Here is a 27415-nt window from a genome sequence, read left to right as displayed (position 1 = left end):
CCATTAAGAATTAAGAGTTAATAAGAGCATACTTAAGTTTGGTGCAAATTTAATTTTATTAAACCTTAAAATGCCGTGGCATATCGTTTTTCCATTGTGTGACAATTTATTGGCTGGCATCTGATACAGTACTTCTTTTAAAAGATACACAATGGGAACTAGTTGTTTAGTGACACACAAGAGGGAAAGGAAAAGAAAAACAAACAATTCAAGTTTCCTTAGTATCTAACTTCAAAGTGGTTCAAGTTCCAAGTAACGGTGCCACTGTATAGGGTGTAGGAAGACTATTCCTCACCCACTTCCTGCTGGGAACTCCTTACAGGGATTAACGCACCTGTGCATTTAGCTGAGGGGTTCTGCTGGGCAACTGGAAAAAAAAAATTCCAAATATAAACAATTTCTCAACTTATAGTAAATCTTTTTAAAAGATTACTAATTATTTCTTTGCAAATGAGCAATCACTTAACTTCAAAATCATAAAGGGCACCAAGTTATCTTGCTGACTGGGGCTTATGCTTGTCAGACCTCGGGATAAGAAAAATGACATTATTAAACCTGTAATTTATTTGCCTTTGGAAAGGAGACTGTATCGGGATAAAATAACCATTTTTCTTATTAAAATGATCAAAATTATAGAACATCTGAAATTCAGAGGCATTTCTGGAGAAACATTGTTGAGATTTACACATTAATACCAGCCAATACTACCACATTACAGTGCCCAGTTTAGTTTGATTCAAATGAATACAATTAGATCATTTCTTCACCATGGACAAAGCCAAACCCTCAAACTTAAGAACTGTGTATTTTATTCGGCCTCATAATTTTCTGATGAAGGCCCTAACAGTTATCTGAGGTTGCACTCCTGAACCAACTTAAATAAAATAAAATCCTGGCTAATTTTGTGTTGCTTTTTCAAGAGCTCACAATGGCATTTCTGGAGTGGACAAACAGAAAGGGAAAAGCCACCCCCTGACTGCAGCTTTCAGGGTTGAAGACCAGTTCCAAGGTATGTGTTCTTCCTTAAGGGAGCCACTCTGAGATACCCTGATTTCATACGGGGTTATGAGTGCAAGTCTACCAGGTACTACAATGACCCTCAGATGAGCCTTGCTTTAAGAACATGTAAGCCAGACTCTTCTGGGCAAAGGGGAAGGCAGGTATTAAATCCCTTACGGTCAAATTGTCATCTTCTACCCCAAAAGTAAGATCAACCAATGATGACTCACCAAAATGGCCAAGCTTTCCTTTCTTTTAAAAAGAAAAAGAAGAGTTCAAGCATACCAAAGTTAGAGGCAGAAGATTTCAAAATAGTTTGATATTTCTAATATCTGTCTAAATGACATATTATTCCTATATAGCAGCTCAAATATTTTATCAAGACTTGCCCCACAATAAATAAAACACAGTAAAAACCTCTTCATCAAAGGATTAAGTAATTCATCTTTCCAATGGTAAAATTTAAATAAAAATGTAGTAAAATGAATTGAGATACTTTTTAAAGAATTAAACCTCAATTGCTTAATGAAAACGTCGAATGTTCTTTATTTACTACTCTTCATTACAAATTTTTACTAAATAAAGATGAATGTGATCGCAATGACAATTCTTTAAATAACATTACAACAACCCTCAGGATAAAATGTCATCCTCTAAATCCAAGTGATCCAGATCATGAAGTTCACAGGCAAACTGATTTTTTTTCTCTAGAATCAATAAGGAACATTTAATTCAGAACAATTTTTTTTACTACAGCTGCAGGGCAATGTACCATTGTGAATTCTACTGAGTACGGTAAAGTGCTGAGTGATTACCTGAATGTTTTAATTTTCACTTATCTTTCCTTAAGTCAAAAGAGCCCTTTCTGTGGCATTAACAAATCTATGATAGGAAAAAATAATAATAATAAGAGGGAGAGGGGAGAAAGAATTGAGGGTAGGGAAAGTGGCAGGGAAGGAAAGATGGGGAGGAGGCGCTTTTATTAAGGGTACAGAAATCACTGTGCAATCTTTTGTGTTTAATAGGGTGACAAATAATTGAGATCAAAGTAATTCATGCACGTTATCTTTAAAAGATATACATAAACTTGAATAAAGAAAGAACACTGTTATTGACCTTTGATACTATGGCAGTAAATTGCATACTAAAATACCGTAATTACCTGAAACGCCTAGGTCTGGCTTGGCAAGCATCATGCCACTGACATGCTTTAGCCTCTTTGTAACTAAAGGTAGTCTGCAGTTCAACGACTGAGTAGCTCAATGTGACTCATTAAGCTGTGTGATAAACTCTGAGGTTAAATTGAAGCAGATTCTCTATACCTAGTCACACCATCAGCACAAGCAGGACAACGCTGGAGCAGTAGGAAAGGCAGGTCACTTTATAAAGGTCTTCCTTTACTGCATGATATACTAAGATGACAGACCTAAATTTCAACTGGGTTAATGAGTTGTAATAGATTTGTTTCCCAAATTTAGAATACAAAAACTTTCTGTAGATTGAAGAAAGAAACCTCAGATGTGAAGAAACAAAGCAAAACCAAACAAAACATAAAATTTAAAAAAAAAGTTTGAGCTCAAACAGCTTACCGGCAATTCTAAAAACTGACATGCTCTAAGAGTATTTTTGTGAAATAAACTTTGTAACTTAAGAAAACAGTGTTTTGAGTTGAAGTTGACCAACTGCTGCATAGAGAATATGCCAACACACAACAGTCCAGTTTAAGCCGGTGCATAGAGAAGATAAAGCACTTATGGTCTGCAAATGGTGAACAAGTCCATAAGGTTTATGACCTAGCAGGATCCAAAGGTTCAGGGAACATGTAGCAGAAATGGTTAGGAGAAAAAAAGTAGAAACAGGCAAAACTTAAAGACAAAAGAAGTGGGAGCCCAAGAGGATGACTTTCAACTGCATAAAATTCACAAACTAGTAAAGTATTAAGACATCACTGAAAACAGTTAACTCTGTCTCTACCACCCAACAGCAAACAAAACCAGAATGGCCTTTGGCAGACAATTTTAGAAATTTGAATATGATATCACATTTCTCAATAATTCACAAACAATATATTATACGGTATATTTATATTAAATACTGGGAAACCAATCCTGCAAATTTGATGCTTACAATGCGTTAGCCAATGAGAGCACAATGATATCAAGCTAAATGGATGCTGGTGTTATCACAACAGTGCTCATTTATGAAACAACTGTTACCAACTCGTGCTTTAGCAGTGCTGAAGTACTGTTCCAATTATCATCTATGAAGTGAAACAAAGGTCTCTAGCTTTTCTGGGATATGCCCTTTATAATATATTCTATGATTCACAATGACACGAGCAGCGAGACACTGCAAGGTGGTATGATTTATGGGCTGGATCAGATTTTTAGCTATCTCCTTCTCGTCCAGTAAGTCACTAGCAGTTTGTTTGTGTAAGTTTGTGGCATCAAAATGTGCACCTGATTTAATAAGGAGATTCATGATGTCTGGATGGTTGTTCAGAGCAGCGATATGCAGGGGACTGTTGTCATCAGAGTCCCTGACGTTCACATCAGCACCACATTCTATCAGTATCGCAGTAACTTGCAGAGATGGAAACTTACAAACAGGGTACCGCCCTACACATGTCGTATTCTTGTCCACAGCCAGATGCAGAGGGCTGAAGTTATTCTTTCCTCTTGGATGCAGCTTAAGAAACCTGTAGATAGTCTGCTTTTTGAAATGGTCCTGTTCTAGAGTACAAGGAACTTTTTCTAGTAAGCAAATTAAATGCAAAATGATGGAAAGAGCCTTATTCAACTGCAATGGGTCAGCTGGACACTGAGTTTGTTTGATAGCTCGCTCAATTTCAAGGACGCTTTTGCACAATATGCCCATGAGATCATCAAATGTAACTGTGGTACCCAGCAAGCCTTTAGCCCTGTCCTGTAGCATAAAGGAAAATAGTTCCGCAAAAGACAGTAAGCTGCTGGCAGTCATTGGGCTTAAAGGGTCCAAATTGCTCTGCTGCATATCCAAAGCATACTTCCATAGGTTGATGCATCGCTTAAAATTTCCAGAGTCGGCATAGACAGCGCCCCGGTATCTGATGTAGTAGGAGGTATCAGGATGGGAAGGACCGAGAATACGTTCTCTAATTAACAGTGCTTGCATTCTCATCTCATCAGGATCAGCAATGAGACCTTCTAACTCTTCTGCACTGTTTACCTCCTTGGCATAATCATAAGCCATTATTAGTGTCTGTGGAACTGGTTTACTGATTATATTAGTCCTATCACTGTACCTCATGTTCATTGCCTTTTTCCAGTATTTCAAAGCCCCAAGTAAATCTCTCTTTTTATCGACAAATGTAGCTCCCAGAAGCTCTAGAGCATTGATACGCTCTGTCTTGCTGGTCTGGGCATGGTGTGTAAGAAAATCCACAATATTGGTGTGACCAGTCACACTTGCTGAGAGAAGAGGAGTCATTCCATAGCCATCTTTTTCCATCTTGGCACAATACATAAGCAGCATCTTCATGATGTCCAAGCTTCCAGACTCTGCACAATCATGCAATGCTGTATTGCCTTAAAGAGAAGGAAAAAAACACACTTTGAACAACCAGGCTATAATGCAACCTGAAAAGAAAGCACAGGCAATGCCAATCAGCCACAAGTAGGATCTATTACAATCACAAAGGAGAAAATCATCACCTCCAGCACCTAATATTAGTGTCAGATACACAGCTGGAGCAGAAGAAAATACTCACGAAACTTCTTAAATAACTCAACTAAGATGAATATGAAAAGGAAAACAAAACAACATACCCAGATAAAGTCAACAGATAATGCTCCTTAATCAATGGCCCCTTGGCACTTCTCATTCATATTCAAATAAAAGTGATATTCTTTGAACAAAAATGGATGAAATAAAATGAAGTCATTTGTAACTTTGCAGACAGATCTCTGGGTCAGTTTCACCACTTATAAATGGAAAATCTTGTCTTTAGGAGCTACTTCATTTTTATAGTGGGCATTTTTTTTTTCCTAAACAACTGAGTTAACTGTTAAAAGTCAAAATTTGTTACAAAGAATTCTTAAAAACACTGCTCTCACAGGAAAAACAAGTCCGCTAAAATCTGAAAAATATGTGAGTGGTTCAACATAAACTTTCAAAGGAGATAAATAAAACCCTTTCATAATGGGTTATTTCCTGTTACAATTGAATTTTTTAAACATTCTTTTTAGATGTACTAAACATTCTAACACTATCACATCATCCTAAACATGAATTAAAACTGACAAAAGACACTAACATATTACTAACAGACTATAGAAATAGTATGATATAAACATCAGATATCATATCTAAGGGTAACAATAACCATTTGACCATTGATCAGAAGTGAAGCCGGCATGCAGATTTTTGGTATGTACATATACAATGTTTGTAGAGAGTGTCTGCAGCACATCACTCTGAGCATATTTATAGAACGTTAACAAAGCAGGCTAAAACTGCCATTTGCAGAAAGATACAAGGTTAGCCTCAGACTGGCATCTGGAAACTTGTTCTCTACACCAGCATAAAACTTTCCCTAAATGACAGGGGTGGTTCACTGTGCCAAACTGTAGTTTATGAACTTTATGTTAAACAGCTGGCTTCTGGCTACGAGTTTGAAACTTGGGATATGGTTAGGTAAAAGGTGCCCGTGTGACCCAGTCCTCAATAACAACTTTGAGTGCTGAATGCCATGAGTTTCCTTCTACCAAAACAACATGCGTCTTTTCATTATCTGAGAAGGGAGCGCTTCACGAAAGGAAGAAAGCAAACAGAAGCTGCACACACTCCTCTAGATCTCATCTTCAGGAGCCAAAAGAAAAGGCTTAGATGGCATTCTTTTCTATTAAGAGTAACATAAAATAAAGAATAGGAATGCAGCAAGTCAATTTTAAATGAACTAAAATTCTTTAATTAAGAAAAAATTATAATATGCGTATTCTGAATAAGGCCACGAGCAGGCAAAAAAAAAAAATTCTGTTTTGAAGAAAGAGAAGAGGAGGCCTTTTTATCTAGCAATGGCAGTAACAAATCAGTAGGAGCACACAAAGGTAAGTACTAAGAGCCCTGCATGACTATGCACATCTCTAATCCAACAGCCAGGAAGCAAAGGTGGGAAGAGTGTAATTCAAGGCGGCTGGGTCTATGCAGATTATACCCTATCTCAAATCAACTAAACAGAATACTTTCTTTATTTTCCCTTGTCCATCTGTCCTTCCCTTATTTTTGTTTTTGTTCTGATATAGGCCCAGGCTATTCTCAAACTGTTGAGAGCTCCTGTCTGAACTTCCTGAGTTTTGGGATTACAGGTATGCAATACCATGGCTAACAACAAATGTAAATCTCACACTTTGCTTGTAAGTACTGGAGTCAACAGAATAATCCAGCATGAGAAAGAAGACTAGCTCTGATTTTAGAAGACAACTAAAAATCAGGCTTCTCAATGGCCTGGGGAAAACTGCAGCCACAAACCATGGGAAAGGAGTTTTAAAAACGCCCATACTTCCGGTTACAACTCCACAGAGCAAACTACAAATAGATAAGCTTATCACAAAAAGTAAATCAAATTTAGTAAACTAATTGAGGGTGCTAATAGATGTACTCAAACACTAGAAGCAAATATAGATACTATTTGGAGGATGTGACTGTCATAGGAGAGCTCAAACCAACTGTGTGAATGTGTGTGCCTGTGGAAGCCAGGTGCTGAGATGGTGAATCTTGGTTCTTACTATGGTTGGACTTGAAATGTGCCTCTGAGCATGTCTGTTTAGGTACTCTGGGAGGGTCTAAGTGAGAAGTCAGAATGCTCACACCACTTCTGAGTGAGATGAGAGGACAGCATCTTCTGGTGAGGGGCGAATAGGCTGGGTTTTGCTGCTGTTTTCACCCTTTGCTCATGAGTACATCTGTCTTGTTAGTACCACTGCTACTGTCGCCTGTGCTGATGCCAGAACCTAGTTTCTCCAGCCTTCCGAGATGGACGGAAGACTAGTGCTCTCCAGGAACCCCCCAGGTCTTCATTTCCAGATGGGAACTCCAGAGGCAATCCAGCTTCCTGGACTGAGCAACTACCAACTGCTCCGCACACTAAGACAAGCACTGCTAAGTATCCAGCAGTCTGACTTCTAAGACTACCTCCTTAAATACTGCTGTTGACTTATTTCCGCGCTTTGGGATCATGGCATGAAGCACGCGGACCTGGCATTGCTCCCTCTGCAGCCCTTTCCCACCTTCGATTTTTCTTTGTGTTTTCATCTGACCCACCTTCCAGTCTGCTAGGAGTAATCCACTTTAAAAAGCCACCCACTGAATTTTTTTAGTTCTGCAGTATCTATTTGGTTTTTTGTAGTTTCAGATTTCCTTGAATATCCAATTTTTTTAAAAAAAAATCTCTGTGAATATGTTAAACCTCATATAGAAACTTATTTCTATATAGTTTCTGTATAGTTTATCCTGTTTAGTAACTATATTCATGACTGTCTCATTGAGCTTTTTTTTTTTTCCTTTTCTTGGTTTTTTTCAAGATAGGGTTTCTCTGTGTAGCTTTGGAACCTTCCCTGGAACTAGCTCTAGCTCTTGTAGACCAGGTTGGCCTTGAACTCAAAGATACTCATCTGCCTCTGTGAGCGCTAAATTAAAGGGGTGCGCCACCACCGCCCAGCTCCCTGGACTTTTTCTTCAGCTCTTCTGTTTGTTTGTTGTTTTCTCCTCTGTGCATTACATGATGACAACAATGATTTGAGGGGACTGGGGAAAATGCTCAGTTGGTAACTGCTTCCCCTGCAAGCAAGGAAATGACCTTGATTCCGAGAACCTAGTAGAGAACACTGAGGGTGGTGGCACTCACTGGCAAACTTTGCACTAGGGAGGGAGTAGACAAGTAGACTCCTGGGGCCAGCCAGTCAGTCAGACCAGCCTACTTCAAAGCTGTGGAGAGACCCTGTCTCCAAAATTAATACAGGTGGAGGGCACCTGTATTAAGGTTCAATAAAAGGATGCGGGGGGGGGGGTCAAAGAGAAAAGCATTAAACCACAGAAGGCTTTCCACTCATTCTGTGCTAGAAAGTAACAAGATAAACAGCGAAGTTTCACTAGGAACATAGCTGAGACACTGAATCACAGTGAAAACCCCTCACAGAAAAGAATTGCCAAACTGCAATTCTAGATCCATGTCATAGATAAATAAAAATAACACACATTATCAGGTAAAAAATATTTATTACTAAGAAAAGCCTAAATATCTTGGATTTTCTTTTTTTTAGCAGAAGGAATAGTACATGGGAGCCAGGAGACATGGGCACAGATACACAAAAAGGGAAAATCTGTGGGTATAAATCTAAGTAAATATAACTTTCTCAACATTATCTTGTGGGTTTGAAATACTACATTATGGAAGTAAAATATTTGGCAGCAATATCACAAAAAATAAGAACAACTGCAACTAAAGTCCTAAGATCTCACTGTTGGAAAGAAAATGTATGCCAAAGTCCTATTAAACAAGGGCAACCACTATAATAGTTCAAGGATTTTAAACTATGATGATTTAAGGTTTTTTTTTTCCTAAAATATAGAAAAATGAAAGGAAGTTAAGGATAATCCAGAGAGCAAAACAAACAAAAAGCTCCACAAAACAAACAGGCAAACAAGAAACAAAAAGACAAGGCAGAGACAGGCGGATCTCTGTGAGTTCGAGGCCAGCATGGTCTACAAGAGCTAGTTCCAGAACAGGCTCCAAAGCTACAGAGAAACCCTGCCTCGTAAAACAAAACAAAACAAAACAAAGTGAAAAAGAACCATTTCAAGAAACTACAAAGGCCGGGCGATGGTGGCGCACGCCTTTAATCCCAGCACTTGGGAGGCAGAGGCAGGTGGATCTCTGTGAGTTCGAGACCAACCTGGTCTACAGAGCTAGTTCCAGGACAGGCTCCAAAGCCACAGAGAAACCCTGTCTCGAAAAACCAAAAAAAAAAAAAAATAATAAATAAAAAATAAAAAAAAAGAAACTACAAAGGAAGAAAAGCAGTAAATTAAGCTCAGAGAAAGTAGCAAGTAAAAAAAAATTTGACGAAAGGGGCTGAAGAGATGGCTTGGTGGTTAAGAGCACTGACTGCTCTTCCAGAGGATCCGGGTTCAAGTCCCAGCACCCATATGGCAGCTCACAACTGTCTGTAAAGTTTCAGGGGAGCCGGGCGGTGGTGGCGCACACCTTTAATCCTAGCACTCGGGAGGCAGGCGGATCTCTGTGAGTTCGAGGCCAGCCTGGTCTACAAGAGCTAGTTCTAGGACGGGAACCAAAAGCTACAGAGAAACCCTGTCTCGAAAATCAAAAAAAAAAAAAAAAAAAAAAAGTATCAGGGGATCTGACACCTTCATGCCAATGCACATAAAAAATAAAGTTAAGTAAATAATAAATTCTTTTAAAAAAATGACAAAAGGACAGAGAAAATTCTAAGAGTATGATGTTTTAAAATGTATCAGCTGTTACCTCTTTTAATCTTTTTTTTCTCCTACAAGAAGGCGTTTCTTTGTAGCTTCGGAGCCTGTCCCAGAGACCAGGCTGGCCTTGAACTCACAGAGAGTTCTGTCTCTGCCTCCCAAGTGCTGCTGGGATTAAAGGCCATCTCTTTTAATCTTTAAGTATAACAATTCAAGGCAGAGAGTTAAATTCAATTATACACACAAATACACATCTCCAAATGCTAGCTCAGAAACATCACTTCTGGGATCTCATTTTAAAAGCCAGTCATACCACACTTCTGTGACTGTTGTGTCTGATATAAGTCAAACATTTTAATCAAAGTTCAATCATTCCCATATTTCTAATTCATGCTTCCTCTTCAGAAACAGCAGAAAAATCTCACAATTCTGAAATCACTACAGTGTGTGATAAAATTTTTAGTTTCTGAAAGTATTTTGTGTGGTTTTATTTGCTAACTGGGATACAGGTATACTAAGAAATGCGAACTTCACAGGACAATAACATGCCCCACCATCTTCTCTGGCCTTGTTTCTCATTAACTCTGGTAGTGTCTAACCCAGAAGCTAGCAAAAGCCAGAATATTATAGGTTTCATACGTCATAAAGTTACTGCCTTAACTTCTGCCACACAGCACGAAAGAATCCCTAGAAAATATGTTGTTAACAAATAAGACTCACCAATAAGACTCACAGACTTGAAATTAATTTTCACACATCAGAAGTTTCAACCCCTGAAGAGTTTGAAACCATAGCAAAATTTGAAAGCAACTATAATTTTGTGCTGTCTACAAGTCTTTTTAAATGCTATATTGACAGAGTTGTAATCAGTATATACAACATTCATGTTTTTCACCTGGGTCTTGGACTTCTACCAAAGTTTCAAGCCTGCACAGCCTCTATAAATCAAACTATACTGCTTAATTATTCTTAATGGTTTTACAATAAAAGTTAAAATAAGGAGGCATGTCATAATTCACACGAACACTTCCTTGTGGGCATGTGTTGCTTTAAATTTCACTACTAAAATAGTGCCTACAACACAGTAACGACATGTAGCAGACCAATGAGGGACAGAGGCTGGGGCCTGAAAAAAAGGATTAACTACAAAGAGAAAAGAAGTTAACTTTCTGTTCTTACATTTCTATGCCAGTACCAATGCCTGCCAAAAATTGAAAATACTTCTAGAAGATATAGGCTATTAAATGGAAATCTCTAGCAAGGTGGTACCCCCCTTACGAGTTACTGGCAAAGGAGGTTATGGAAGATCCCCAAACAATACAGGCTACTGCCATTGCACTAAGCTGCCCATAATAACTAGATAGAAAGATCCTATTGTATAGTAATGAGGAGCGGCGGGCTGTGTCCCACCGCCCAGCTAGCTTAGCCCGGGAAATAATTATACAGAAACTGTATTCACTGAAATACTGCCTGGCCCATTAGCTCTAGCTTCTTATTGGCTAACTCTCACATCTTGATTAACCCATTTCCATTAATGTGTATTGCCACTTCACTGTGGTTTACCGGCATGAGTTTAACCAGGGTTGGTCTCAGGCAGGAGAACCATAGCGTCTGTTCTTCTTCCCAGCATTCTGTTCTGTCTACTCCACCCACCTAAGGACTGCCCTATCAAAAGGCCAAGACAGTCTCTTTATTCAACCAATGAAAACAACACACAAAAAGAAGAACCTGCCGGGCGGTGGTGGCGCACGCCTTTAATCCCAGCACTCGGGAGGCAGAGGCAGGCGGATCTCTGTGAGTTCGAGACCAGCCTGGTCTACAAGAGCTAGTTCCAGGACAGGCTCCAAAGCCACAGAGAAACCCTGTCTCGAAAAAACCCACAGTAAGTGTCACTCTTATGAATTTATTTTTAATTTATTACTTCATTCCTAGTTAATGAAACATTTTATCCTGTTTTACAAAAATTTCTCTGCTTTTAAAAAAATTAATCAAAGCCAGAATAGTGGCTTATGCCTTTAATTCTAGCACTCTGGAAGAAAAGGCAGGTGATCTCTGTAAATTTGAGGTCAGCCTGATCTACACAGTAAGTTCTAGGACAGCCAGAGCTACACAGTGCTAGTCTCAAAAGAGAAAAAAGAAGAAAAGAAAAGGCACCTACTTCAGACTGAGATGAGTCTATGTATAAACTCTTTATAATCTGATAGACAATTATTTGATATACTTACTACCAGTCATTTAAGTGTTAAATTTACTACTAAATGTTCTGTAAAACATTACTATTCTATCCAAATTTAAAGATCAAATCATTATATTCTTTCTAGTCGCCCGTGTTAAATTACATGCCAAAGACCATACTTTTGACAGCTATCATCACTGATTTTAAGCAATATATGCCATTACTATATATCTGACTCAAGAATTTCCCGTGTTTTATAGCTCTTAAAACACCCACACAACACAAAGATTATAGTTCCAAAAGACTTAGCAGGGTTACCTTATGTATTCTACTTTCAAAGTAAGAAACAATGAAAACATAGAATGCAATGTTTAAACAAAAATGCTATCACGCATCATGAATCAAAATCATTTTGGGGGCTGACAATGACTCAGCAGTTAAGAGCACATGTTCTTTTTCCAGGGAGCCCAAGTTCAATTCCTAGCACCCACATGACAGCTCACAACTGTCTATAATTCTAGTTCCAGGGGACCCAATACCTTCACACAAATACATATGCAATCAAAACATGAATGCACATGAGATAAAAATGAAAATCTTAAAAATGGTTTAAAATAAAGGTATTTGACATTGAAATTTCATAAATTTAAAGAAAAAAAAAGAAAAGCTCTTTGTATTACACAATTTTCAATGCCTGAGCAAATTCATTTGAAGAAAAATAATTTCCTTCACCAAATACATAATGGAAACTTGTATAATTTCTCAAAAGGCACCTCTATTAAGTGGGCATCCTTTTAAATTTCAAGCTAGCTAGCTAATGGCATATTAAACATTAACTCACAGACTTTCTGTACAAAGTTTATATGATGTGACTGATCTTCAGCTATGCTTCAAAAACAGAGCAAAGAGAATTTAGAAGGGTAGTAGCCATATTCAGTGGATGCTTCCAAAGATATTCAGAACAGCAACCTACCGGGTGCTCGGGTGTTAAAACACGGTAAAATTCCTTAAAAAGCACTTGGAGGGAGCACTTTCACTGATATAAATGTTAAAGACTCCTGCAATTAATTAATAGCAAACACATAAAAGAATTCATGCTGATGTATGAAAGTCTGTGCCAAGCAATGGAGTCAATATGTTTCTCAAAGTCAGTAACCCAAAATACACCAGTACCCTGAGGAAGGACTGTTTTTGAATCTCAAGAATTATCTATCTTCAGCCCTCTTGAATAGAATGCAATGTTTAAACATAAATGCTATAAGCAACCTAAATCAAAAAAAAAGAGAGAAAGATATAGAAGTGTGTCCCACTATGCTCTGCTATTTAATCTAAATTTAAAAGAGTCAAAGTAGGAAAATAGTACATATTACAATTAAGTCACGATTTTCATCCTTAGTAAAGTTCTTAAGCCATAAACAGTATCAGTAAACCCTACAGCTTTATCTCTGACCACCACATGTATACTGTGGTATGTGTGTGCCCACAAACATACATACTAACACAAAATAAAAATCTAATAGGCAACTATCTCTTTTAAGTCAGATATTATGCAAATGATCTACAATGGAAAATTTTAAATCTGTAAAGTAACTCAAATTGCTATAAACAATACCATCAAAAATGAAAAACAATCCATAGAATGGGGAAAAAATTGTAAATATATATCTGATAAAAGACTTGTATACCAAAAACAAAAACAACTTTTTTTAGGCAGGGCTTCTCTATGTAGTCTTAGCTATCCTGGAACTCACTTTGTAGACCAGACTGGCCTTGATTTCACTGAGATCCGCCTGCCTCTGTCTCCCAGGTGCTAAGATTAAAGGCATATGCCACCAGGTCCAGCTATATAAACAGCTCTTAAAGCTAAGTAATACAAAAAAGCTAAATAGCTCAATTATGAAATATACAAAACTAAATGAAGACACTAAGATACAGAAATGGCAAATAAATACAAGTAAGCATATGAATAGATACTAAGCATTATTGGACATGAGAAAATATGAACCAAAATCCCAATCCTAGGATGGGTATACATAGAAAGAACAAGTGCTGGTGAGTGCAGAAACATTAGGCCCCTCCTATATTCTGAGGAATATAAACTATGCAACTGCTCTGAAAAATAGCCTGTTACATCCTCAAAAGTTAAACAGTGACGACTGTAACCCTATTCTACTCTACAAGACATACATCTGAGAGAAATGGAAATATATACTCATGGAATTTTTATACAAACGGCATTACTTATAATGCTGAACAATAAAACAATCAAGTACTCATCAATTGCTAAATGGGTAAAAGTGGTAGTATCTATACCCGTGGTCCTCAATCTTCCTAATACTGAGATAGTTCCTCATGTCGTGGTGATCCCCAACATAAAATTATTTTGTTGCTACTACATAACTATAATTTAACTAATGTAATAAAGCGTGATGTAATTATCTGTTTTCTGTGATCATAGGTGACCCGTGAAAGCATGGCTCAACCCAGAGGAATTGCGAGCAGGTTGAAAGCCACTGATCTATACAAAGGCATTATTATTTGATAATAAAAACTAAACTGACATGCTACAACTGAATAAGCTCAGAACACATTATGCTAAGTAAAAGAAGTAAGTCATGAGAGACCATATGTTCCGCCTGTACTTATACAAGTCTAAAACAGGAGGATTTACAGGGACAGAAAGAAACTTAGTAATCACTAGAGAGAAGTTAATGAAGTAGACAAATATGGAGTTTGGGGCATGAAAGCCTGCAGTGCTAGCTACTTTACTCATTAAACACAATAAAAAAAAAAAACCTACTGTGTTGTATGCTTTAAATGAGTGGATGGTAAGTGAACTGGATCTCAATAAAGTCATTTGAAAATTCAGTAACAATCAAAACACTCATTTTTCTGGTGAAACATAGTTTTGGCCAAGAGAAACAAAGACCATACTGTAAAATATATGTCTGAAAATACACAAAAATAATTCATTTTTCTTCTTCAGCTTACTATGGTTGACCAAAGACTCATTCTTCCTCAACTTTTTTTTTTTTTTTTTGATTTTTCGAGACAGGGTTTCTCCGTAGCTTTTGGTTCCTGTCCTGGAACTAGCTCTTGTAGACCAGGCTGGCCTCGAACTCACAGAGATCCACCTGCCTCTGCCTCCCGAGTGCTGTCTTCCTCAACTTTGTACCTGGGCCTAGTTTAGAAGTGATCCAGACAGGAGTGGGGGTGGAGCACATGCACAAAAAGGCAGACCCCCTTCTGCACTGAAGGAGCTGAGAAATGCAGAAGTGAGTTAGAATAGGAAAGGAGTACTGGAAGGTCCTGCGAGTTCTCTTCCCCCATGTATATTATTATCATGGGAGACACTAAGGGGCAGGAAAAAATAAAAATAATTTATGACTGGTGCAGGACAATGCTGTATTCTGTTAACTATGTTTTAAATAGACGCGATTGGCCAATAGGTAGGCAGGAAGTACAGGCAGGGCAATGAGAACAGGGGTATTCTGGGAGGGAGAAAGCCCATTCCTTTGTAGTCCTATCCAGATACCGAAGAAGCAGAATATGACCTGCCCCAATGAAAAAAGTACTGAGCCATGTGGCTAACATAGATAAGAATAATGGGCTAATATAAGTTACAAGAGTTAATAAGAAGCCTGAAGTAATGGGACAAGCAGTGTTTTAATGAATACAGTTTTTGTGTGATAATTTTAGGGCTAAGCTAGCCAGTTGGCCAGGGTAAAAAGCAAGCCCTCATGTTACAAATGACAAACTGCTATGACTGTTGTGTGTCCTCCATTAAGTGTTTGCACGAGGCACTAAAACATACAGAAACTCAGTAACACAAGCCAATGAACTCACAACAAGAGTAATACTTTATTGTTTCTATCTGCCAAAGCAGGATGCAGGATGGATGAAAAAAACTACTACAGAAGATTTGATATGAAGTAGTTTTCAAGACTAAATTCCCTGGAGCTTAGGGATGAGAACAGAAACCAGCTCCCATCTGTAAAACAGCTCATTTGAAGGCTGAGAACACCAATGTTACATCCAGACTTCGTTACAATTCCCTTTCCAAGCTGTTCTAATTCACCGGCTCCTATGTAACTACATCTCTTCCCAAAGGGAAGGGAAAGGTGGAAGAAGAGAGATGTTTCTGATGGATACACTCACAGTGCCTTCTGACATTGGGCCTTTCCACCTCTCTTCTATCACACATTGTCTTAATACATCAAAGGCACAAATCTCTAAAATATCAAGAAATCCTAAATTTTATTTTAAGCAAAAAGGTTTAACAAATCATTGAAAATCTGATTTAAATGAACACCAAGAGGGGACCACACATATCTAAAAGCTAATACATAAAATTTGGGTTAATGGGGGAGGGGCAACAACTAGAAAATGCAGACAAATCCCATACTGCTCACTCTCACCAACCTTAGTTTAATTCTGTGAGAATTCAAAGTTTAAAGTTCCATCTCCAGAGAAAGCTAACCACAAAGATATTTCTCGTAAACTAAATTTACACATCTTCTACAGCTAACCTGCAAGAAGTACATCAAGTCTTCCAAGGATACATAGAGATAAGAGGACAAAGGAAAAGCAAGTTGGGATCAACTTGAACATCTGCATTAAAAATGTTAATGAATTCAACTAGTAAATTATTGAACTATTACTAAACTAAATTAAAACCAGACAGCAGAGCAGAATGAAGATTTAAGTCCTTCTGTTCTGCAAGTAGGTGTGCTGAAAATAACCAATGGCTGATAAATGTCCTCGAGCTCAAAAGAACAGAGACCGGCTTTCAACACAGTGTTCAAGTACACTAAAATAACCTATCTACCACAATAACAAGCCTTACCCCTTGTCTATTGTCTTCAACAATTTTTAATTTATAAAAGAGCTTTTACTAGTTGAGATTCCTATACAATTAAGTGTACAAAAAGTATTCTTCCCATCGTCTCAAAACACAGTCCAGGCAATCCGCAAACTTAGGAGCCTTCCAACTTAGCCTCAAAAGTGCTAGAATTACAGATGTGCAACACCACACAGCTAGTTTTAAATAGAATGATCAAATGACTAAGTCCCTGATGCATGGATCACATCCACACTCTAAGTGCTTCTTACTATGGGACAGAAAGGAACAATGCCGTGGGTTTGCTTCCAACTATTTAGAGGCGAGGAAAGAACATATATATACACACACATATAAATATAATTTTTTGTTTTGTTGTTTCTCTAGACAGAATTTCTGTGTAACAGTTCTAGCTCTCCTGGAATTTATTTTGTGGACCAGGTTGCCTCTGCCTTCCAAGTGCTGGGATTAAAGGCATATGCCACCTCTACCCAGAAAGAAATGAATTCTTTAAAATAAAATAGGAAAAATGTGGATATATTTGCTAAAGCAAGATGATTGGTACACTGTAGTTTGACATACTCTCTTCATCTGTGTTTAAACGATATCATACTAAAGAACCAAAGATAAAAACCTGCCCAAATTAAGTCTCACAAATCTTTTAACGCAATTATCTGTCACATAGCTGAACAGATTTTTCTTTTTTTCTGAACCCCAAGTCTACCTACACTACTGATTTCTGTATAACCTTTTTAATTTATGGACCTATCCCCCAATGAAAGACTATAAAACACAGGGCTTGCCTGCCACCAGTTTACCTTTCCTCTCTTAATCCAACTTAGCCATTTAGCTAGCCTACTTACCAATACTCTGGACCAGATTCTTTTCCTAATATACAAGATAAAAATATGTCTCCAGCCTCAAGCACTCACAGCGTACCAGAAAGCTTTTAAAATTCTAGTTCTTTCTCCGTTGGAAACATTTTGCTGGGTTACTGTTTTTGTCAACATGACACAGGACAAAAATTTTCTAGGAAAAGGACTTAAATCATTTGTGAAAATGTCTCCATCAAATTGCCTGAAAGCAAGTCTATATAGAATATTTTCTTGATAATGACTGATGTTGAAGGACTGAGCCCACTGTGCCACCCCTGGGCAATAGATCCTGGGTGGTATAGGAAAGCAAGCCGAACAAGCCATGTATGGAGAGCAATCCAGTAGGCAGGTTCCCCCACATTTCTTCAGTTCCTGCCATGATGTCCCTTCATTATGATTACAGTGGAGACACATTAGCTAATATAAACCCTTTCCCCCTAAACTGCTTTTGGTCATGATTACCACAACAATGAAAAGCAATCTAATGAAGAGTTATCCGGCTGGAGAAATGGCTCAGCTGTTAAAGGCTAGGCTCAAGACCAAAAATATAATGAAAAGAAATCTTCTACAATACCACTGCATGACATGCCCCACCTGCCCCCCTCCCCAGTTTTTTTGAGACAGGGTTTCTTCACTATGTAGTCCTTCCTGGCTGTGAGTCTGGGATTCAAGGCATGCACCACCACACCCAGCTCAAAATTAAATTTTTTTACTTGAATTTATTGCTCTTTTTATATTCTAATCTGGGTGACTTTTGGTCCTTATGCTTATACCTACCTACATCCCAATTATTTAATTCTAGTGACATTTTTCTCAATATGCATCCCCATAACATTTCCTAAGCCTGAAAAAATATCAAAGCCTTTCAACACATCTCAATCCAACATCATTTCAAGGGAAATTTATTTTTAAAATTCTCTATCTTACAAACTATACTCATATTTTAGGATTTTTAAAAAGAATTGTAGCCGGGCGGTGGTGGCGCACGCCTTTGATCCCAGCACTCGGGAGGCAGAGGCAGGCGGATCTCTGTGAGTTTGAGACCAGCCTGGTCTACAAGAGCTAGTTCCAGGACAGGCTCCAAAACCACAGAGAAACCCTGTCTCGAACCCCCCCCCCCCAAAAAAAAAAAGAATTGTACATATGTATCTAAGTCTAAGAGGTGTCTGCAGGTACCTGCAGAGGCCAGAAGACTGTATCAGATCTTCTGGAGCTGGAATGGTTGTGGCCTGCCCAAGATGGATGGGTGCTGAGATTAAAATTTAGGTCCGCTGAAAAGAGCAAAACCACTCTGAACTAGTGATCTATCTTATCTCTCTATTTCCCTACACTTTGTCTTTCTCCAAAAAGCACTTCTAGTCAGTGCACATTCATTCTTAGCTGTCATATCTCAGAGCCTCCACATGCCACAATAATTACTTTATTACCAACTTACTTCATCACCTTGACTGTCTAAAATGACTGACCCATGAGTGAAGATCTGACGTCTTCTAGGCCCAATCTCCAACTGAACCTACAGAGCTTAATCCGACAACACTCTGACCTGCTAAATTCCCAGCAGTCTGGATATAAAAGCAGACATGAAGGGCTTAAGTAACTTCATTTGAGAGCTGCAAAAGCAAAACTCCAAGCATAAATAAAAAAATCTCAAATGAAACAGTAGCAAAAGAAGGTAAAGATGACCATAAATGTAAAGTGCTGAGTGTAGTTCTGGGAATTAATATAACCTCTTCAGATTTAGAGGTCATTGGTTTTAAATAGGAACCAACTTATCTCAAAAATCAATTGTTACTGGAGGGATGGCTCAGTGGCTAAGAGCACTGGCTGCTCTTCCAGAGGACCCAAGTTCAATTACCAGCATCCACATGGCAGTTCTCCAGTTCCAGGAACCCTCACATAGACAAATGTATACATAAAATAGAAGTAAATAAATATTTTTAAAAATCAACTGTTATAGAGCTAGAGAGGTGGCTTGGTGGTAAGGATCTGAGTTTGGTTCCCAGAACCCACGTGACAACTTAAAGCTGTCTGTCTAGACCCACAGGGATCTAACACTCCCTTTCTGGTCTCCACAGGCATGGCATAAACATGATGTAGAGACAGACATACATGCAGACAAAAGACCCATATGCATAAGATAAAAATAGAGATTAAAAATGGTTTAGATCAATTGTTTTGTTAAAGTAGAAAGATACTCCCGAATATTTGAAATATTTTCTCCTTTTATGGAATGCTATGGGAAAAGAAGGAACCACTGCCCCTTAGGTAGTGTGCTGTTGAGGATAAAGTTTTTCCCATACATCTAATAATATCTGCTTATGAAGCCGTCTCTGAGATCAAACCTTAAAGGCTGGGAATCAAGAACAGGGATCTTGCCTTAGTCATCTTTGGACAGCCTAGGTCTAACAGCCCACTGGCATACTAAGGGACTTAAGTACCCTCTCAACTAATGAATGAATCCCACCTTCTGTTTAAATACATTCAAAAACTGCCAATAGCCTGTTAAAAAGTAATGGAAAGCTTAAGTAATAGTCAACTGTCAACTACTTGTTAAAAAGGAAAGTAAAGAAGAACTCACATGCATTTTAAGGTGGATCAAGCATAACCTCTTGGTATTTATCTCCCCCCCCCCCCCGAATACTTTCCAATGGATGACACATACTATGTTCTAAGAAACTGGACCGAAGATGTAGCTCAGAAGTAGAGCCCTTGTCTAGCATGCATGAGACCCTGGGTTCCCCACTACCACTAAAAAGAAAAATTGCTCCATTCTACACCTAGTTTTATCAGCATTTATCACTTTGAAAGTAGAGCTAAAAACTGGGAGAAAATCCTTCTTCACTGCTAAGTCAGCTATGATACTCTTCCAGCCCTAATCAGTTTTAAGTAGTTCCTTCTTTTTAATAATCAATGACTTCCCTTCCCTCATGTCCTCACCCAAGAATCTCAGGATCAGTCAAACAACAATTATCAAAGAATCAAAGATGCAAGATCAGAGTACAGGAGGATAAGCGTGTGTATATATTGGAATTACCAACATTCATAAAGAATCATGGTCCAGTCAGGCAGTGGTGGTGCACACCTTTAATCCCAGCATTTATGAGGCAGAAGCAGGTGGATCTCTGTGAGTTCAATGCCAGCCTGGTCTACAAAGCGAGTTCAGGAAAGGAACCAAAGTTACAGGGAAACCCTGTCTCTAAACCCTACCCCCCAAAAAGAATTACGGCCCAAAAGTGGCTTCACAAAAAGTTTAATACACTATACACAAAATAATAAAATCTTCTATCTGCGTGTGTATTTAAAATAGAAGGTATCTGAAACAACATTTGGTAAAACTCTTTCCTTACTTGCCTTATTTTGGGGCGGGGGTGTAGCCCTGGCTGTCCTGGAACTCACTCTGTAGACCAGGCTGGCCTCAAACTCAGAGATCCACCTGCCTCTTCCTCCTGAGTGTTGGGATTGAAGGTGTGTACCACCATTGCTTGGCCCTACTTGTCTTCTTAAAAAGAGTGTTGATACCCAAGAAAATGACTCAGACTTAGCAGATCACTTGGAAAGAAGAGCTCACAGATCCTCACACACAAAGCTGTGATAATGGTGGTGAGAAAGGGGCTGTTCCTTTTCTATCTACAGAGGTATCTATACCAAATTTAGAAACTATAATATAAATAGGATAGTACTCATCTCTCCACTGACTTAAGAACTTAAAACACACCCCAATTAGACTTCAACCTCTGGCTGTATCAGTAATATGGGCATTATTCAACTGATAAATAAAAAGTCCTAAACAAAGGAACAAAACATCAAAAAAGCATCACCAAGGGATCATGTATTTTAGCAATCCCCTTTTTTGTTTTAACTACCTTGAAAAAAAAAGTTCAGTATTTTTACTCAACAATCTACCTTTACGACAATCAGAAACAAACAAGAAAACATACTGAAAAATGCTTACAAAAATCATTAAAAAATTTAGAATCAATGTAAAGCTCCATTAGAAGAGTATGCAGTTCTTTTTTTACTTTTTTAAATATTTTGAGTTTTTGAGATAGGGTTTCTCGGTGTAGCCTTGGTTGTCCTGGAACTAGCCATGTTGACAAGGCTGGCCTGAAACTCAGTGATCTGCCTGCCTGCCTGCCTGCCTGCCTTTGCCTCTCAAGTGCTGGGATTAAAGGTGTTCACCACCATTGCCAGGCAAGTATGCAGTTCTTAAACCAAAATTACGTTGGGACTTCATCTTATACCCATCAGAATGGCTAAGGTCAATAACAAGTGATAGCTCACGTTGGTGAGGATGCAGAGGAAGGGGAACACTCATCCCTTGCTAGTGGAAGTACAGCCATGATGGGAATCAGTGTGGTGGTTTCTCAGGAAGATGGGATATCCATCCATCTGTACCACTTTGGGGCCCATACCCAAAGGATGCTTCATCCTACCACAGAGACTGTTGCTCAACCATGTTTATTGCTGCTCTATTCATAATAGCCAGAAATTGGAAACAATTTAGATGTCCCTCAATGGAATGAAGAATGAATAAAAAATGTGGCACATTTACACAATGGGAGTTTATTATTCAACCGTTAAAATGAATGAAACTATGAAATTTGCAGGATGGAACAAGAAAAAAAATCATTTATTTTTCACGACAGAGGTTCTTGTGAGCCTGTCCTGGAACTTGCTCTTGTAGACCTGGCGGGCCTTGAACTAACAGAGGTCCGCCTGCCTCTGCTTCCCAAGTGCTGGGGATTAAAGGCATGAGACAGCACCACCCCCCCCCACCGAGAAAAAAATCATTCTTAGTGAGATAACACAGACAGACAAACATGGTATGTGTTCACTTATATGTGCATACTAGCTGTTAAATCAATGATAACCGAACTACTAGCCATAGAACCACAGAGGTTAGGGAGAGTAAGGGACTAGGGGGAACCATTGAATCTATTAAGAAAGGGAATGAATAGCTATGTATGGATGGGTGGGCTGGAACAGGAGGATCAAGTGGGGAAGGGAAAGAAGATGGGGGAATATGGGAAAGAGACAGCTAAAATTAAGGGACATTTGAGGAGTAGTACGGAAACCTAATACAGTAGAAGTTTCCTAAAATATATACATAAATAAAGGCAAGCTAAATGAAATGGCCAAATAATGGGAAGACAGCCCCAAAGAACAAGTCCTTGTCACCAAATGAAGCTTCCAGTACTGGGATCGGGTTACATCTGAGTTGTTGGTCAGAGTGGATCCCATGGGAAGTCCCAAACAACCCAGGTTGCCGCCAAGAGTGTATGTTGCTCTCCACAAAGCTATTATGGCAAGGCCCCATTGCTGAAGACAACACCTACACAATTCATTAGACATGGAGAAGTCAGCTGGTACCTGTAAAGAACCTTCACCCCTACATTCTAGCATCTTTGGTAGGTACCAGAAGATACTATATGCACTCTACCAAAAGAGTAACCAAGCTAGACACTAACAGTTTGATCTAAAATGGTGCCCTGCCAACAAGATACACTATTGCAATGGTGGCACAAAGCTTGTGAATGTAACCAACCAATATCTGATTTGCCTTAAGGTCAGGTCCATGAGATTGAACCCATACCCAACACTTCTTGGGTGACCATGAACCTGAGACTAGACAGACCTAGGGAAAAAAACCCAAATACTCCTGCCCTTGACTCCTAATGATATTCTGCTATACTCATAGATTAGTACCTTGCGCAGCCATCATCAGAGAAGTCTCTTCCTGCCGTAGATGGGAAGAAATACAGAAACCCACAGCCAAACAATATGCAGAGTGAGAGACCTTGGAACACTCAGCTCTAAATGAAATGTCTTCACCAAATCTTTCCCCTCAAGGATCAAGGAACCTCAGGAATGAGGAGGCAGAAAGAATGTAAGAGCCAGAGGTGATGGAGTACAAGCAAGGAAACAAGGCCCTCTAAATCAGCATGACTGACACATATTAACTCAGAGACTGAGGCAGCATGCACAGGTCTACACCAGGTCCTCTGCATATATACTGTGACTTTCAGGTTATTCCAAGTGGGTCTCTGTTTCTTGTGCCTTATCTCAGGCTCTTTTTCTTCTATTTGTTTGTTTTTTTCCAATTCCAATGTGTTAGTTTTATCGTAGTATATTATAACATTATTCCTACAGAGACAGGAATTGATCTGGATGGGAGAGGAAGTGGGGGAAAAACTGGGAGGAGCAGAGGGAAGGAAACCATAATCAGGATATAGTGTGGGAGAAAAAAAAATCTTAACTTCAATATAAAAGAGAAAAAAAATTTAAAAGTTAAAACACTAAAGCTACTATATGTCCTGCAGTATCAACTATCCCAACGAGATTTAATCATTTTATAAAAATGAACAAGCATGTACTAAAAGAAATGAGTGCTTCGTTCTTGAAATTACAGAGCTATGGTTAAGAATTTAAAAATAACTTACTAATTAAAAAAAAAACAGGTTATAGAAAATAAAACCACACACACATATCTGTATGTTTAGAAAATATAAAATTATAAAAAAAATTTTGAAGTATCATTGGAAAGATTGTCTCAGCACCAGGATTTTTTTTTAAGGAGTTTTACATCTGCCCTGAAAAACTTAAAACAAAACAAAATGAAAAATACCTCAATGGCCTTGTATCGTTTTTATAAGACCCTTTTAGGGAGAAAACAAGAAAGCTAATGTCATAAACATGCTCTCAGTAGCACAGGGCCCCACCTCGTGTCTTGCCTTCATACATACACTGCTTCATACTATAGTTATTCTCACAGAAGTATGCTAATACAGTTTCTTCAAGAATATTCACAGCAGGGTTGTTTATCCCAGCCCAGCCTTAGCTCAATTAATGATAAATGTTCAATGAAAAATTGTATAAAACAAGAATGAGTCAGCCATGTTTGCTGAAATTGAACGACATAACCTAGGATTAAGATTCACTTGTGTGCACAGACACAAACACCAACAGCAAAAGTAAAGCAAGGAGGGAGGGGTGCACCATCTATCTCTAGAAGAAACAAACCATAAATGATTGCAGGCTTCTATATAAGTCTGGAATGCAGGGGTGGTAAGACATTTTTCACTGTAAACAATGCAAGCCAATTTTATGATGTTTGAAAAATTCTTTGCATGACTTTTGCTACTTTTAAATCCTAACAGCTTTTTAAAATTCGGTAGAGAATCATTTTACTGTTGTGAAGATTTACTTAAGATCTTCAGGCTATCAAAATTGTTATGAGAAAATCTCTGTTAAAGGTTTGAAGAATTTCTAACCTAACACTGCCTTTAGTTTTCATACAATAGTGAAGGTTACACTCATCTGTAAACCTAAACTCCTCCTGACGAAGGTCCCTAAATTGTTCCCAACAAATCCACAATGGTTTAACATAGTCCCTGTTTAGCTTGTCTAGACCTGAGCAGGACTTTAGAATCCATTTTCTATCTTGCTACACTAAACACATGTTCTACATAAAAGGATTTCTGTTGGTCCCAAGTAAGTGAAAGGGGGGAAACAGATATCCCCTTTCAGATTTAATCCTTGCAAGGCAGCATGCCTGGCCTAGCCTTCTATGAAAGAGTAACAAATAAATGCCTACCTAGAATAAATAAGATGGTGACTCACTACTCCAAAGTGATTCTCAAAAAAGTTCAAAACAATGTATTGCATTTCACTCTATTTCCAAATGGATCAAATTATAAGGCAGGAAGGTTAAGCTCATCTGCCACTGATATGCTCTGTAACTATAGGAAAAGGGGAGAAAACGCTGTTTAATATAGTATCTGGGATCGTTTGCCACATCTGTTTAATGTACTATCAAGTAACAGAGTCAAGGAAATATTGCAAGGGTTACCTAATAAACACAGATCTGACAATGCAAGCCTACTCAGCATCGATGCTAAAAACTGTTATCAAACTTCCTGAAAATAGGAGGCAGTCACTTAAAAAAAAAAAAATAAAAGGGGAACTCACCTTTAACACTTTTTCTATTAACATCTGCCCCCTTTTCAAGTAAATACTGAGCGATCTCTTTGTGCCCTTTGTAGCAGGAAATCATCAAGCATGTATGCCCATGTCGGTTGGACACTTCCAAATCGGCTTTGTGTTCTACAAGGTACTTCACTATTTCCAAGTGGCCATCGAAGCACGCAGCTCGAAGAGGAGTTGAATTGGTTAGAGTCGTGTTGTTGACGGACGCTCCATGATTTAACAAAGACTGGACAACCTTCAGATGTCCTGCTGCAGACGCGGCCCATAAAGGGGGAGCCCCCTCGATGGTTTCCCCGTCGAAATTGACAGAGCCCCCGACTTCGATGGAAGCACTGCACTGCTCTAGAAGGAACTCCACCATGTCGAGGTGTCCATACCTAGCAGCCATCAAGAGTGGTGTGGCCCCATTTGTTTTTTCCGAGATCAAGGAGGAAACCTCCTCTTTGGATTTGCTTGCCAGCAACTTGGTGAGGAGCCGGAGTTTGCCATCGCGCGCTGCGTTGAACACGGCTGTCTTTAGATCCATTTATGTCCAGTCGGGAGGCTGAGCTTTATTTATCCTTCAAAGCAAAGCTCCAGTTTAACTCTCCACGTAGGCAAGTTACAGGAGCCAAAGTTCAATGTTAGTCACCGCGCCCCAGAACGGATAGAAAACCACCGAAGAGTGTGTTCAGTCCGATCGCATTCCAACATCGGAGGAGCCGAGCACCAAACTAGAGAATTAAAAAGGGGGGAAAAAAGGAAGAAAGAAAAAGTAGCAGTTTTAGGATTGTCTATCAAGAAGAGGAAAACACACACACACACACAATCTGGGTTTCCCTATTTTCTAATCTTGGAAAAAGAAACAGGGGAAAGGCCGTACTTTAGGAATGATTCTCCTCCTTCCCTGCGAGGAGCTGCGATCGGAAAATACAAAAGGGTTCACACGGAGACCAGACTGTTGCGGTGGGAGGCAGTTTCTCCCCGTGTGCGGAAAATGAAACACTACAAGCGACCGGTGTCCTCGTGTCCGGCTCTAACCAGCCCAGCTTTGTTCTGGTTTGGCTTTGCACACGCCCAGCGAGTACACGAAAGAGGCCAGAGACGCGGCGGGTTCAGAAATGTTTCTTTCTGGCATCTGCAGACAACCCGCCAAGGGCGCGAGGCTGGAAGGCCTCATGGTGGCTAGGATGGCTTTCGACGAGGAACAAAAAGGTCAGACGCACCAACCCGCGGCCCGCTCAAGCTAAAACCTCGCCGGAAAGGCTTTCTTCCCTTCAAACTACGCGAGGCGCTGAGGAAACCCGGCGGTCGCCTTCCAGCCTTTAACTTCGGCCGCCGCCGGCTGCTCCGCGGCCGCGATCGCCCTGTCACCTTCGCCCCCACCCCTCCAGCCGCCCGCCGCCCCGGGCCCCGCGGCCCAAACGACCCCGCTGGCGGCCTTCCGCCCCGACGCCCTCCTCCCGCCCAGGCCTCCCCTGCCGGGCCCCAGGCCGCAGCCCCCACTACCTGCCCCGGGGGCTGGTCGTCCCGCCGTCCGCTGCTCCGGCTCCGACCTCCCCTTCAAATGGAAACCGTTGTCCCCGTCGCCCAGGCTGCCCCGCTCCGCCTGCGGTCGCACAGCTCCTCCATGCCCCGCGCCCCACAGGAATGAATCCGGCCGCGCTGCTCGCTCCGCCCCGCCCCGCGGAGCTGTCTGCACCCGCCCTCCCAGGCCGTTCGGGCTGCAGCGGCTGCCGCGGCCGATGGTGTAATGGGCTGCAGGCCCGGGGGCCGGACAAGCCAGTGCACTGCTTCACATTACTGACGCCGCCGCCGCGCCATTGGGTCGAGGGAGGGCGGCGGTCGCCGCCAGCAACCGCCTAGGGGCGGGGCGGGGTAGGGCGGAGGGGGCGGGGCGGAGGGGTAGGGGCGGGGCCTGCGCGAGCTCCAAGAAGGCTGCGCCTGCGTGCTACGAGAGGTGGGGGTTGTAGGGAGGGAGCAAGACTGAGGGAGCGCTCCGGAAAATGCGCCTGCGTGCTACAGAAGGGGCGGGGCTCCCTGAGAGGGGGCGGGGACCTGAGAGGGCTACTCGACGACGCGCCTGCG

The 27415-nt window shown here is 40.0% G+C and overlaps 1 protein-coding gene across 1 annotated transcript; it reads right to left on the bottom strand.

Annotated features, from left to right (window-relative positions):
- Nucleotides 1-48: 48 nt before the first annotated feature.
- Nucleotides 49-27156, bottom strand: Fem1c (fem-1 homolog C). Its single transcript, XM_057789066.1, has 3 exons — nt 26837-27156; nt 25331-26061; nt 49-4565 (listed from the first exon to the last, which is right to left on the bottom strand). The coding sequence occupies exons 2-3, from the start codon at nt 25872-25874 to the stop codon at nt 3256-3258; spliced, it is 1854 nt and encodes a 617-aa protein (XP_057645049.1). The 5' UTR covers nt 25875-26061; nt 26837-27156; the 3' UTR covers nt 49-3255.
- Between the last annotated feature and the right edge of the window lie 259 nt (nt 27157-27415).

This window comes from Chionomys nivalis, chromosome 14, assembly GCF_950005125.1.
Source record: "Chionomys nivalis chromosome 14, mChiNiv1.1, whole genome shotgun sequence".
Taxonomy (NCBI): Eukaryota; Metazoa; Chordata; class Mammalia; order Rodentia; family Cricetidae; genus Chionomys; species Chionomys nivalis.
Note: the sequence above shows the minus strand (reverse complement) of the source record. Positions and strands in the feature narration are given on the sequence as shown.